Below are 13,277 nucleotides of genomic sequence, written 5' to 3'. Positions count from 1 at the left end.
AAGTGGAGGGGGGGGGGGTGGGCACTTTACCGACCCATGGAAGCGATCTGGTGGCAGCTGAGCCGCCACAATCGTTTCTATTGTAAAGCCGGCAGCAAAAGGGTTGTTTAAACGGGCAGCAAAAGGGTTAAATATTCAGAAGATTGGTGGAAATGTGATAAAGCACAATAGCTCCAGTGAGGCCGCTGTCAAGAAAAATGTGATGTCCCCAAACATTGGAACCCAGAACTGCAGCTACACGTATACGAAGTCTAACATGAGCACCAGTGGCGTAACAATCACCATAGCGCCCCAGGCGGCCGCTATGGGGCCCGGGGCATGGTGGGGCCTGGACAGATGCTGCGCGGGCCACCTATAACTAGAAATCACAGGGCCCCATACAAAATTTTGCTATGGGGCCCTGTGATTTCTAGTTACGCACCTGATGAGCACCAAACAAGAGCGTACATGAGTCCAAAAACATTTATTAGTGTTGCTAATTCACAGATTTTTAGATACACCCAAATAACACAACAAATAATTAATCCCTGGTGATTTGAGTCTATAATACTACCCATTATTTTTAAGCCTTGAAAGAGTGGAAGGTCTTTGAGCCCTCCGAAGGGTGTTGGCTGTTCTGTGTTGTCATTTGTTATCTCAGTCTATTATTAAAAAGACTCCCGTACTGTCTTGTTTAGTGCTCCCATTGGTCTTTGTACACAGATTTTTATTGCTGTCTGCGTCCCTGTTAGGAGGATGCACCCTCTTTATTTGTCCTGTTGACTGTTATCACCAAGTGTTAAAGTAAAAAAATCCCAAATTTTGAGTTGTCACCAGAACAGAAATAGAGGGAAAATCTTCCAAAAGGACACTAGTTCTGGTGATTTCCCTCACTTTCTTTCACTTCCTGTTGTGGCAATGGGCCACAGATTGCAAAAAAAACTGACAGGGGTTATAACCCTCCATTACTCTGTCCCAAAAAAATAGTTTTGGCTTTAGTTCAACCGTAATCACATTATATGAATAACAAAAATTATAAACAATAAGGGGGTAAACTTGTTAAACAAAAAAAAAAGAAGTTGACAAAAAACTATTATAGTTTACCTTTACCCCGGGACCCCAGTTCTATTCCTTGGGATATCCTATAGTAAAACTAGGAGAAGCAAAACTCTTGTTTAATATTGCATGGGTTCTGAAGCTTGAAGCTGGCTGTACCATTTACAATATTGAAACTCATAGAATGAGTCTCTTTTGCATTTTCACAACCAATTAGACTGTCATGGTCTGCAGACCGGAGTACTAAGGTACGAGGGCTCCGAGACTTGTGGAAGGGGTTGGAGTCACAGACAGGAGAGATTCCTGGGAAGTAGGACACAGGGAACTTAAGAACTAAGAGTCTGTGCGTTATTGGGGACGCACTAGAGGCGCAGAATCTAAGAAGGGCCAGGTCTTCGACAGAGCCTCTAATGGTGAGGATGATTGGCTGCTGGACACCTTCCAGGCTGCGGCCCTCTAGCGCACCCACACAGACTCAGAGGCTAGTGCATCGGGGAACAGAATACAGAAACACGTAGGGAAGAAATTTGAAACCAAGAGGAGGAAGATGGGAACTGTTGCACACAAGAAGCAAGAGAGAGTAACTCACAAACAAGAAAAGGTGCATACACACAGCACAGGACTTAGGAGACAGTAACACACAGGAAAGGTAAGTAGCTAGAGGTATACTTAGGAGCACAAAAGGTATAAAGTACTAAAAGAAGGACAAAGAGATAAATGCACACAGAGGGTGTGCAGATAAGGAAGTATACGAAGTGCAGGTATAGGAGGTAAATGCACACGGGGTGTATGGTACAAGAAAGAATCCAACATAGCTACAAGGTAAAAGAGAAGCAAAGAAGTAAAGGGGTAAATGTGTAGCACAAGGTGGAAGATACACTGGAAAGGGGAGCGAACAGGAATACAGTACACAGGAGAAGTAATACTGAAGTACAGAGAATGCAAGTAAATAGGAGGAAGCAAATACACAATGGCTGGAGTGGGAAAACACAGACGTTATTAGGCAATGAAGGCAGTATAGAGAGACTCACAGCATACTGGTGAAAGCAATTGAAGGTCTGCAGCAATATTCAAAGATACACACTAGAATTAGACTAAAGCAGAGGCACAAAGAGCAAAGCAGGGTATAAAGCCAAACAGGTACACCAGCTGGATACAAGGAAGCCAAAAGCACAGGGAAAGGGATTCACAAGAGAAACAAGGGGTACAAAACAAGACAAAAGACTTGTTGCACGCACCCCAAGTAAGGCCCCATTCACACTGAGCGACAAACCTTACAAGCGCATCCGCGTGGCCGGGATAGAGCGACTGTTAGGGGCGACGTTCCAGCGACGATCGCGTGACCGTCACCATTCAAAAAAAAAAATCGTGTGACATCCGCGGGAAAAAGGGTCCTGTTGAAGCGACATGGAGCTGTACATTAGAACAGCTCCATTAAATAACATTGGCCAGCAACTTCTCATGATATCGCGCTGCAAAAATGTGCGATATCGCGGCAGAAATCGCGGGATTTTCCACTCAGTGTGAATGGGGCCATAGGTAGTGTTAATAGGGAAGGAGGAGTGCAGATTGGCTGCAGCCTTGTAAAAGGCCATAGGCTTACAACCTAGAACCAGGGAGCAAAGGGAAAATCTAGCAGGGATTTCCGGATATTGTGACATAGACTTTCCTTGTCATTCTCTTGTACTGTAAATCTAAATAGTTATTTGCTGCAACACAATAAGGGACACTTATTAATTTGGTTGTATCATCAGTGTCTTTTAAAATGTTGCATCCCTGATTTCTAGTGCATATCAGATTTATTATCCTAGTTTGTGTTTCATTCCTAAGCTCATGTGCTATTTTGAGCGACAGGCGTATTTCTACTTGCGACAAAACCCACAGGTGTAAATGGGGGCCATAGAAATTAATGGGATTCCTTGGGTGGAGCGTTTTGTTGCGCTGAATCACCTGCGGCAATGCGCGTAGGTATGAATGGAGCCTGGATGCCTTTGTAAGCAGAATTTTCTCTACATTGTTGCAAACTTGTAGGGAACCAACTGGAGGAAGGCTAAATAGCTCTAAAGCGCTTCGCTGTTTTGAGGGTATGAAGCTGAATTTCTGTGTGCTAGAATGAGCAACAGTTTGGAGGTCTTTTTATTATGCAAATTCTTGGCGCAGTTGAGAAATTATGTCAGATGTCACAAAACATGAGCTGTGTGTCACATTTAAAAATGACACATAAAGATAAAACCTTGTAGTTAGCTTCAAATGTTGGTTTTTGCAACTAAAAATGTTGTCGCAAACACATTCATAAATTCCCCTCAATTTATCTGAGGTAGTTATTTATGCAGATACTTTGATTGAGTCGAAATGTGTTCAGATTATAAAATGTTTTGTACGTGTTATATATCTTGACTATATGTCTTGATATTCTTTCTAAACAGGTGTACGAGCAGTTGTACGATACTTTGGATATCTCAGGTAATGCAGAAATACGGGCACATGCCACTGCCAGGGTAAGTTTTTGTGCCATATAACACTGACCCTCTTTCTGTCTTTCAGATTTTCTTATGGAGACACAAAGTATAATAATGTCTGCTTATAGAGAACCTGTATTAAAAATAAATGATTAAGTTGAACAAATAGTTTTTATACTCTATGGTCAATAAGTGAGCTCTACTAAGCTCTTTCCCTGCCCCACTGAAACCATATTCAGGTCCAGCAATTGACCACCCTGGCACTAAGCACTGCATTGTTAAAAGGTGGAGACCGTGTGTACATATGTGCAGAAATCCCAGCATTTTTAAGCCCTCATTCACACTGAGGATTTTTGTAGCGCACTTTCTGCTTGAAAAAATGCTAAAAAAAAAGACCCATTCATTTCTATAGGCATGTTCACATCTGATCATTTTGTCGCTTGTAGCAAAACGCCCATCACTTGAAGAAAGTACGTGAGGTTCTTTTTGGCAGATTCTGCTCGTTGGCCCCATAGACCTCAATGGAAATGCTCAAAATGCGCACTTGTTGCATTTTTGCAAATTTTTACGTGCATAAAATGCGCGTTTGTCCATTCACATCAATGACTCAGTAGTTGTGATTATATATACATAGTTGAAATTAAATTCAGCCATTTTCTTCCTGACACATGAGTAGTAATGGCTATTTTAGGTTATGTTTGCATTAATGGTCTTCTGTCTGATTCTTGTGATTGAATGGCACAAGGGTAGCTATAATGTTATTTGTCACATTCAAGAGAATGAAGATATATTGGCTAACAATGCCTTTTTATTTAACCCTGAGGTTTCTTTGGCAGTTATTTTTGCCAGATGGATTTACCCAATTATTGGCCAATGTTTACATTGGTTTTTGAAAGCACAGTTATACAGTATTTTCAGTCACAAAAATCCTTTTTCTCAGTTTATTATTTAGCACTCTAGACGTATAAATGACATGTTGTTTGTCGCTAGGGGTGATTACTCTTTGGATACTTTTTTTTATTTGTTTGAATAGTTATCAGATACAATTACAATCTACAGGTCATTCTGATATGAGTGTGTAAATGTATCCCTTTTAAGAAAGAACACACCATGTATTATTCTATGCCACCTTATGTCATCATGTCAGGTCGTGTCATTATGTCAGATTTAGGAGTAGAGGTTATCCTACCTGGGTTATTAATTGTGATATACAAATATGCTTAGGTTCACAGGCTGTTTGTCTAACTCAACATAAATTCTGGAAATTGTGAACTTGTGTTCTGTGGGGAGTGGGGCCCTCTGTTTTATGCAGCTTAAAGTGTGACATTGGAAAAACACGAATCCTTCAAATTACATGCTTGGGAGATGCCTTTATTTTGTATGTGGTGTAACAGAACAGTGCAATTGACAAGGACAGGGTTAGCTACACTGTATTCTGGCATCGCATAACTTGTATGTATAATATATATTTTTTACTTTTTCATTATTCCCTGGCTTGCATACAGCAGCACTGCAATCTGATTCATTTCAACTTGAATAATAGTATTTTTTAGGTAGATTTTGCTGCAACATCTGATTTTTTTATCTAGCTGTGATAGTCCAGAATTGAGAAGTGGAAGTAGTAGACACAACAGATCTAAAAGATATCGGAAGGTTTACACATCCATAAAAATAAAGCTAATGCCCTCAGATTCATACCAATTGCCAAACAGTTGTAACACAGTTTATAGCACAGCTTGTTATCTTCTTTTTGTGCAGTACCACACTGTATTGTCTACAAAGTTTAATAGAAATGTCAACACAGAGTGAACAAAAACACTTCAAAACCACAAACCTCTTTCCAGAGATAAGGCAGCTGTTATGCTACAATAAAAAGGTAATATTTCAGAGACAATAGCCAGATATATAGGACCATGGCTGGAGAGTATGTAAGCAGCTTGATTGGGCTGCAATGTAAGAGAGAAAGAGATGATGCAGTTTTTATCAAGACATAAAAATGAAAGTGCATTATTTTAGAGACAGCATCCAGAAATATTGTACATATTGTACAGACTCTCTGCACATTATGTAAGCAATTCCACTAGGTGTAATGTAGAGGGAGAGGTTAGGCAGGTTTTATTGGCAAATACAATTTAAGGTGTATTTTTTCTGAGGCAAAGGCCACTGAAGCTGTTGCAGCCTTGAAACGGTCACACAGCATGCAGCTTTTCATCCCACAAAAATCCATATTTAAGTGTATATGTGTGAGGAAAAAAAAGAAATATTGTGAAACCTACATACACAGCATTTCAGAAGTTGGAGTAGGCCACAAATTAAAATTGATACACTGCACGCAGGCCAAATACACATAAAGTGTATTTTTACACTAAAAAAAAGAATATTGTGCACACTGCATAGGCATTATTTCCACAATGTCATGCATTCCTCATTTTCTAAACCACATCCCTCAATTAGCTTTTAAAGTTTATATGTTTTAGATTAAAGTAGCAGTAATATACACTTGGCACTACAAATACCCAATTAAAATACCCTGTTTCCCCGAAAATAAGACCTACCCCGAAAGTAAGACCTAGCACTATTTTTCAAGATTCCTGTAATATAAGACCTACCCCGAAAATAAGACCTAGTTTGCTGGTAGCATGTGAGGGGGAACTTGAAGAGCAGGAAAGATGGTATCAGCCTGCAGGGGCATACTGTATTAAGGGGATGACAGGAGACTCCCTCTGGCCAGTGCAATGACAGGGAGCTCTCCAGTACCAAACTTCCCCAACTGCTGTCCCCCTGAAGGCACTGTTTAATGTAATGGTACGGTACTGTAATGTGTACCGGTAATTGGTACTGTACTCACTGCTGCACCGCTGGTACCACTGTCCCTGATGGCAAAGGAGGCCAGTGCTGTAGAAAGCAAGGCTGCGGCGGCGGAGGGAGCAGAGTCGCATTAGCCGATATTCCTCTATAGCGCCGGTTACTATCTTCTAACATAACTTTGGATTGTTGTACATTTTGTTGCACATAAAAATAAAAAAATACGACATCACCTGAAAATAAGACCTAGTGTGTTTTTTTGGGGCAAAAAAAAATATAACACAGTGTCTTATTTTCGGGGAAACACGGTAGTATTTTCATGATCTATTGGCACTACAATAAATTATGGCAAAAAATTTTATAATGCAAAAGATAGAGCAGCCGGGGCACCCAAACATCTTCAGGAAGTTAGTACAGCCAACCACAGAGAGGGGGAGTTCACACCAGAGTTTGCATTGGGAGCGTAATTTAGCAAGTAGGGGGGAAAGTTTAAGAGAGACATAGTCCTCAAACCTATTAGTGATCAGTGTTCCAAAATATTTAATTGGAGACATGAGTTTAATATGTGACAGTGTCGGAGCCAGGGGATCTGCGGAGGGTCCAACATGAGTAATTTAGACTTTTCCCAATTGATACATATCCTGGAGTAGGTGCCAAAATCAGTCATAAGAGATATGGCAGAGGAGAGGGAGTCATGGGTATCTGAAAGAAATAGTAAGATTTTATCCTCGCAATACCCCTTACAGGTCAGAAGAATAATCAAAAGAGCCAGGAGTAACATGAAACCATAGTGCTTGTAAACCTCAATGGGAAGCCCATCACTCCCAGGAGCTTTACAATTGGAGAAATTTGCCACCGCTATTTTAAACTCTTGAAAATTGAGTAGTCCATCCAAAAAATCCCTGTCAGAGTCAGATGGGTAGGCAATTAAACCTGGTGTAGGAACTGTGTAAGGTCTAGTTCAGAGTAATGGGCCCTAGTACAGCTCCCGAAAAAAGTATCGGAAGGCACTAGAAATATCTAGACAAAAATAAAAAAATAGCACTGGAAAAACATCTCTCATAGCACCAGTATATGGTATGGTTGACTGGGGGCAAGGAGGTTACCCACCATCCATGAAGCCATGTATTCCTGTCACAACAAAGTGCTTGCTTAAATCTCTGGACACTGGTCTTAGTATGTATGGTCAGCACTAACATTTTCAAAACCCTAGTCAAGATACAATAACTAAAACATGCTTTTGGTGAGGCTTTTGGATCTAGAGCTCATCTTAACTGCCTTGTTAATCAGACATCCTTATCTATCATCTCCCTTTCCCTTACCATAAACATAATGTAATAAATTGCCTTTATGAATATAGATTTTTAGTAGGGTTTAGAGTAATTGGTATGAATGTTGGTCACATTAGCCAATATTCAGATTTTGACTGTTTTAATTAAATGGGCTATAGAGGCAGTTTCTTTTCAATGGTATGTGGCAAAAATGTAGAACATGCTGAACCAACTGCTCTTAGGTCCTCTAACTGAAGTTAATTTTTCTCCTTTCAGGCCACAGTGGCTGCTTTTGCAGCAAGTGAAGGTCATGCCCACCCACGTGTAGTTGAACTTCCAAAAACTGATGAAGGACTCGGGTTTAATATTATGGGAGGAAAAGAGCAAAACTCTCCGATTTATATCTCACGTATCATTCCTGGTGGTGTGGCTGACCGCCACGGAGGGCTAAAACGCGGAGATCAGCTACTGTCTGTCAATGGCGTGGTGAGTGAAACGGCACAGAAGTTGAGAAAATATTACGGTAACATCTAAACAGTTGCCAAGTTTCATATTACAACACATTATAGTAAAGGCAGGAGCTGTAGTTTTATCCATTTTGATAACTATTGCAAAAAAAATTCAAACTTCTCTACCTTGCATCAGTACATCTTAAAATATGCTCCATCGTCAATTATTTTCTGTATCTTGTATGATGTATGACTACTTGCTCCAATTTGCAAATTTTCCTATTGTCGAATTTTATAAGGATATTTTTCTCCCTAAAAAAAATTATTATGGAGTTCCTACACATCTAAATTGACTTAAAAACATACTATATAAATGTATCTAGATATAAATATAAGAGGAAAAAGTGTTTTTCTAATGACATTGGGAACAATTACAATTTTCATTGTTACACTTATTACTATCAGCATCTTGACCAGGGCAGAAATAATGGCGAAGAGGAAAGAATCACCAAATAGCTTAATCTCTCAGTGTCTGCAGAGGAATAATGATGTAAATAGAGAGGTATAAAGAGATATATATATAGTCTTTTTATAAAGGATTATTGCTCTTATTATCTTCTCAAATTTGTAATATAATCATCCTGACCAACCTCCAATCTGACCACTTGACTCGGGCTGAGTCTCCTGTTCGAACTCTACACAGTGACATAGTATATGATCCTCTTTCTAATAGCAGGTATCCACACTTTAAAAATGGATACATGGACAGAGCTGGGGACCCAGACTGTATTGACCTACAGCTCACTTTAAAATTTTTAAAAGTAAAAGTGCTGACTAATGGCAAATACCACAAAATGCAGGTTTAACCATTTTATCTATAAAACCTTCTACTGTGCTCCTGCTTGATTGAGTTTAACTTTTTACATGGGCTTGGCTTTCCCTGACGTCACCGCAAAGCCATGCCAACTTCCACTCCACTGTGACTTTCTCAGTGACCAACAAGAGCATTCTCAATGGATAGTGAGTGGTAGTTGGTGTAGCTTAAATAAACACCTTAAACTTGCATGACTCAAAGCCCCTAGTAAGCAAGTAAACTATAGAAGAATGGGGTACGGAGTCCACTCAAACAAAACATCCTGGTTTTGCACTTAACAGATCACACTCACAAATCAATCCTCTGTAGCAACCTAACAAATACCGGCGCCGCCGGTTGCAAGAGAATAGCCAATATGGACGTTTTGTAGAAACACAGATGAGGCAGCTCCCACCGGTCAAATAGACCTTCGATCTGGGAAGTACAAAGCAAAACAGAGCGCCTCCATCGTGTAAAAAGTCATTTATTTATACGGCAACACAGCTGAAATTATACTCACAAAAGGGTCGATCAATAAAATCATGTAAAAGGCGATGCAATGGAAATCTCTGGCAGCGGGAGTTTCACAGAATGAAACAGATCAAAGGTCCTCTGCCCCTATGAGTTCGAACGGTCTACGCGTTTCAGGGGCACGCGCCCTTCATCAGAACCTGGATGAAGGGGGCGTTTAATGCTGAGACCACCGTGTGGTCATATATGTAATAAAATATATATAGGTGTATTCAGTGAAATACATATTGTCTTTAAAAAACATGATGCATTCACAACCATACATAATAAATAATGTTTATGTTATTTTTGGAACATACTGTATATATGCAAAGATGTCAGTACCCCATGCCAACCGCAATCTAGGTAATAGAGCACACTCATTAGTTCAACAGTATTGCAGTTGCTATTAACCACAAGAAGAGATATTGCAGTGACAGAATATCTTAACTGCTCGAGCAACATCCATTGCCTTGAAACACTGAGGTCCCTGGTTCAAATCCTGGTCAGGACACTATCTGCAAGTAGTTTGCATGTTTTAATAATAATGTCCTTCCAGAGCGGTATAGTCACAAATCCCTGGGGTAATCTGAGGACGCTGTCATCCCAAAGTGAGGATCCAGCGGAAGAGGCTGGCCAACCAACCTGACTAGTTTTGTCGGTACACACCAGCTGCATCAGAGATAGGCGCTAATCTGTTCCCTGAAGGATACTTTATGGGTATGACTGCCATGTCTAAACTGGAATTATGAAAGTATACTAAACATATAAGACACACGGGGCAGATACTATCTCAGTATGTCTGCCGTACCCTAAACTAATAAAACTGCTTGCAGAAAACACACATGCACCCTGCTGTAAAAGAAAACATGATTCATCAGACCAGGCACCTTTTTCCATTGCACCGTGGACCAGTTCTGATGCTCACATGCCAATTGTAGGCACTTATGGTGGTGGACATAGGTCAGCATGGGCACTTTGACCAGTCTGCTGCTACACACAGACTGCAATGCACTGTGTGTTCAGACACCCGTCTATTGGATTCAGCATGAACTTTTTCAGCAATTTGAGCTACAGTAGCTCTTATATTGGATTGGACTACATGGTCTGCAGCTGCATTCAACAAACTGCTATGCACTGTGTATTCAGGCACCTTTCTATTGGGTTCAGCATTAACTTTTTCAGCAATTTGAGCTACAGTAATTCTTCTTTTGGATTGGACTTCATGGGCCAGCCTTCTCTCCTCACGTGCATCAATGAGCCTTGGCCGCCCATGACTCTGTTATTGGTTCATTAGTTTTCCTTCTTTGAACTATTTTTGGTATATCCTGGCCACTGCAGACTGGAAACATCCCACAAAAGCTGCAGTTTTGGAGTTGCTCTGACCCAGTCATCTAGCCATCACAATTTGGTCCTTGTCAAAGTAACTTCCATTTTTTCTGCTTCCAACAAATCAACTTCAGGGACAAAATGTTCACTTGCTGCCTGATATGTCCCACCCACTTCCAGGTGCCATTGTAACGAGTTAATCATTGTCACTTCACCTTTCAGTGGTCATAGGGGGAAGGGAGGGGGTTGGGGTTTTATTACGTATTGTTGTGAATTTACCATGGCATAAATTATATTTTTTAATCTATATAATGCATATTATATAGATTAGCATTGAAACTTTTCAGAGGACTGATTTTGGGGTGTGGTAAGTAAAAAAACAGGTTGTTTAATTTGTGTTTGTATAGTTGGTGTAGCTTCAAATTAAAGAAGGTCAGGAGACATTAAAAAAAATGGGACACATTTAGAAAGAGGCAAATATTGGGCTTTTCTGGCTAAATAAATGGCATCTATACTTAGGCAGGATGTTTACTTTTAATAGTTTGGGATACAGGTTGATATTAAAAAACTGTGCCAGCCCTTTTGACAGTTTGGAGACGGTGTTTCTGTAAAAGGTGAGAAATAGATTTATTTATAATTTTACTGGGTAGCTTTGTACTATTTCAGGCCTGACAGGATAATTGCAATTATCCTTTAAACACTTAATATAACTCTTCGGTGATTAACTGTCTGATTTTGTGCACAAGAATAAGTCAAGCACAATCACCACACAAAAAACAGTTTTATGTTATTAGACTGCGTGTATGGGTCTTGTTTAAAAATGTGATGCAATATTAGAATATTATGCGCATTTTGTCTCTCATTCCTCTGCAGAGTGTGGAAGGAGAGCAACATGAGAAAGCGGTAGAGCTTTTAAAGGCAGCACAAGGGACTGTAAAGCTGGTTGTGCGCTATACCCCAAAAGTACTGGAGGAGATGGAGGCCAGGTTTGAAAAAATGAGGACAGCCCGACGTCGGCAGCAGCAAAACAGCTACACGTAAGAAACTGGCTGGTTATAAATATGCTGTCCTCTTTCCCAGTCTTTCTGCTCTCTTAATTATCCCTAATAGAATGAAGAACTTCAGGGGTCGACACCAAGTGTTAAGATCTCTTCAAAACCAAAATGAAAGCAACAGGAAGGACAAAGTAGGAGCTACAGAACAAGATTTCTCAGACAAATAAAGAGGACCAGTAATAAATGGGCTTTTGTAACAATCTAAATATTCAGAGCTAACTTAATATACTATACCAGTGCAGGCCTACACGTGAAAGGTTTACCTTTCCATAAATTGATGTATCCACTTTGTATGAATCTAACTGTTCATCTTGAGTGTAGGGGTGAAAAGCCACTTCAAGTCTAATAGTTGTCCTGTCAACTACCTTACTTTAGGGACTGCACACTTAGAAACTGGGAAACACATATTTTTGCTGGATTCTCCATGGTAATAGATTAAGGGATAAAGTTACACAACTAACTATAAAGCTATGAAAGAGAATATGGGTTTACTGTAGGTTATGAAGGAGATTGCAGGAAGGGGAGGTTGTCTTTTTCTCAGGAAAGAGATTTCTACACTATATTTCTGGAAATGTGGAAAGCAACCACAATACTATTCAGGTGTATTGTGGTTGCTTTCTAATATTTACATTTCTTTAAAAAAATTAGAATTTAGTTTTATTAATCAACCAAGTTAACATGAGATGGCTGGGCCATTATGCCATATACAGTACTTCCTCTGTCACAATTCACCCCTTTTTACATTAGGGATGTTAATCAGGTCAAAAAAGGATACTTATAAAGGAAGTATGCAGAAAAAATAAAAGTTCCCACTTTATATAATTAGTGATTTATTACATGGACACATAAAGTTTTACCAGAAATCACAAAAGCTGTTTTGCATATACATGGGCTTTTTATATGTTTAGGCAAAACAGCCTTTGTAATATGTAGTAATTCATTGCTTATTTTGCCAGTACCATTTAACCTCTCTGGGCACACCTCAAAAAAGGATGTATACAGTTCAGGAAATCACAGTGCTGATGCTGAAGAATTCAAAGTTTTTATAATGACCGAAACAGCACAATTATTATTTATCTCTAGTGGCCAAAAATATCTGTTTCACTAATTCATGGTCTTTTCATATTACTTCCCATTGTTTATACAAGCTGAAACTATTTAGTGTAGTTTGTACTCCATTACTGTGGTGTGTAGAATATCAGCTTCCCCTCTTGTAGTTGTTTATTACTTCATCATCATCATCATTACGAAGTCTTTATCATTATCTTTGTGTAATCTATTACAGTCACTTTGGCTCATCTAGTGTGTCATATCTGTGATGAGCGAATTGGCTCAGGTTCAATTTGTGGGCTATTAGGTGAATTATGCTCAAAATTCAGAAAAACTGAACTTTGCCACATATTTAATTGAAGTCTATGGGTTGGGGAAATATTATTCAGTTTTGGCCATTGGTAGGGCTAATGAGCAAGCTATTGTCAAATAAAAAAGGCATGAGAAATCAGGCACTGCCA

At 39.6% G+C, this 13,277-nt stretch overlaps 1 protein-coding gene across 1 annotated transcript in view; it reads left to right on the top strand.

The window, feature by feature from the left end:
* LIN7B (lin-7 homolog B, crumbs cell polarity complex component) overlaps window positions 1-13,277 on the top strand; it is a 32,333-nt gene that overhangs the window by 12,903 nt on the left and 6,153 nt on the right. The window contains exons 3-5 of the mRNA XM_018564357.1: window positions 3,462-3,533; window positions 7,847-8,056; window positions 11,585-11,748. Of these exons, the coding sequence (XP_018419859.1) occupies window positions 3,462-3,533; window positions 7,847-8,056; window positions 11,585-11,748 (446 nt within the window). The remainder of the gene's footprint in view (window positions 1-3,461; window positions 3,534-7,846; window positions 8,057-11,584; window positions 11,749-13,277) is intronic.

This window comes from Nanorana parkeri, unplaced genomic scaffold (genome assembly GCF_000935625.1).
Source record: "Nanorana parkeri isolate BGI_ZX_2015 unplaced genomic scaffold, ASM93562v1 scaffold747, whole genome shotgun sequence".
NCBI lineage: Eukaryota > Metazoa > Chordata > Amphibia > Anura > Dicroglossidae > Nanorana > Nanorana parkeri.
Note: the sequence above shows the minus strand (reverse complement) of the source record. Positions and strands in the feature narration are given on the sequence as shown.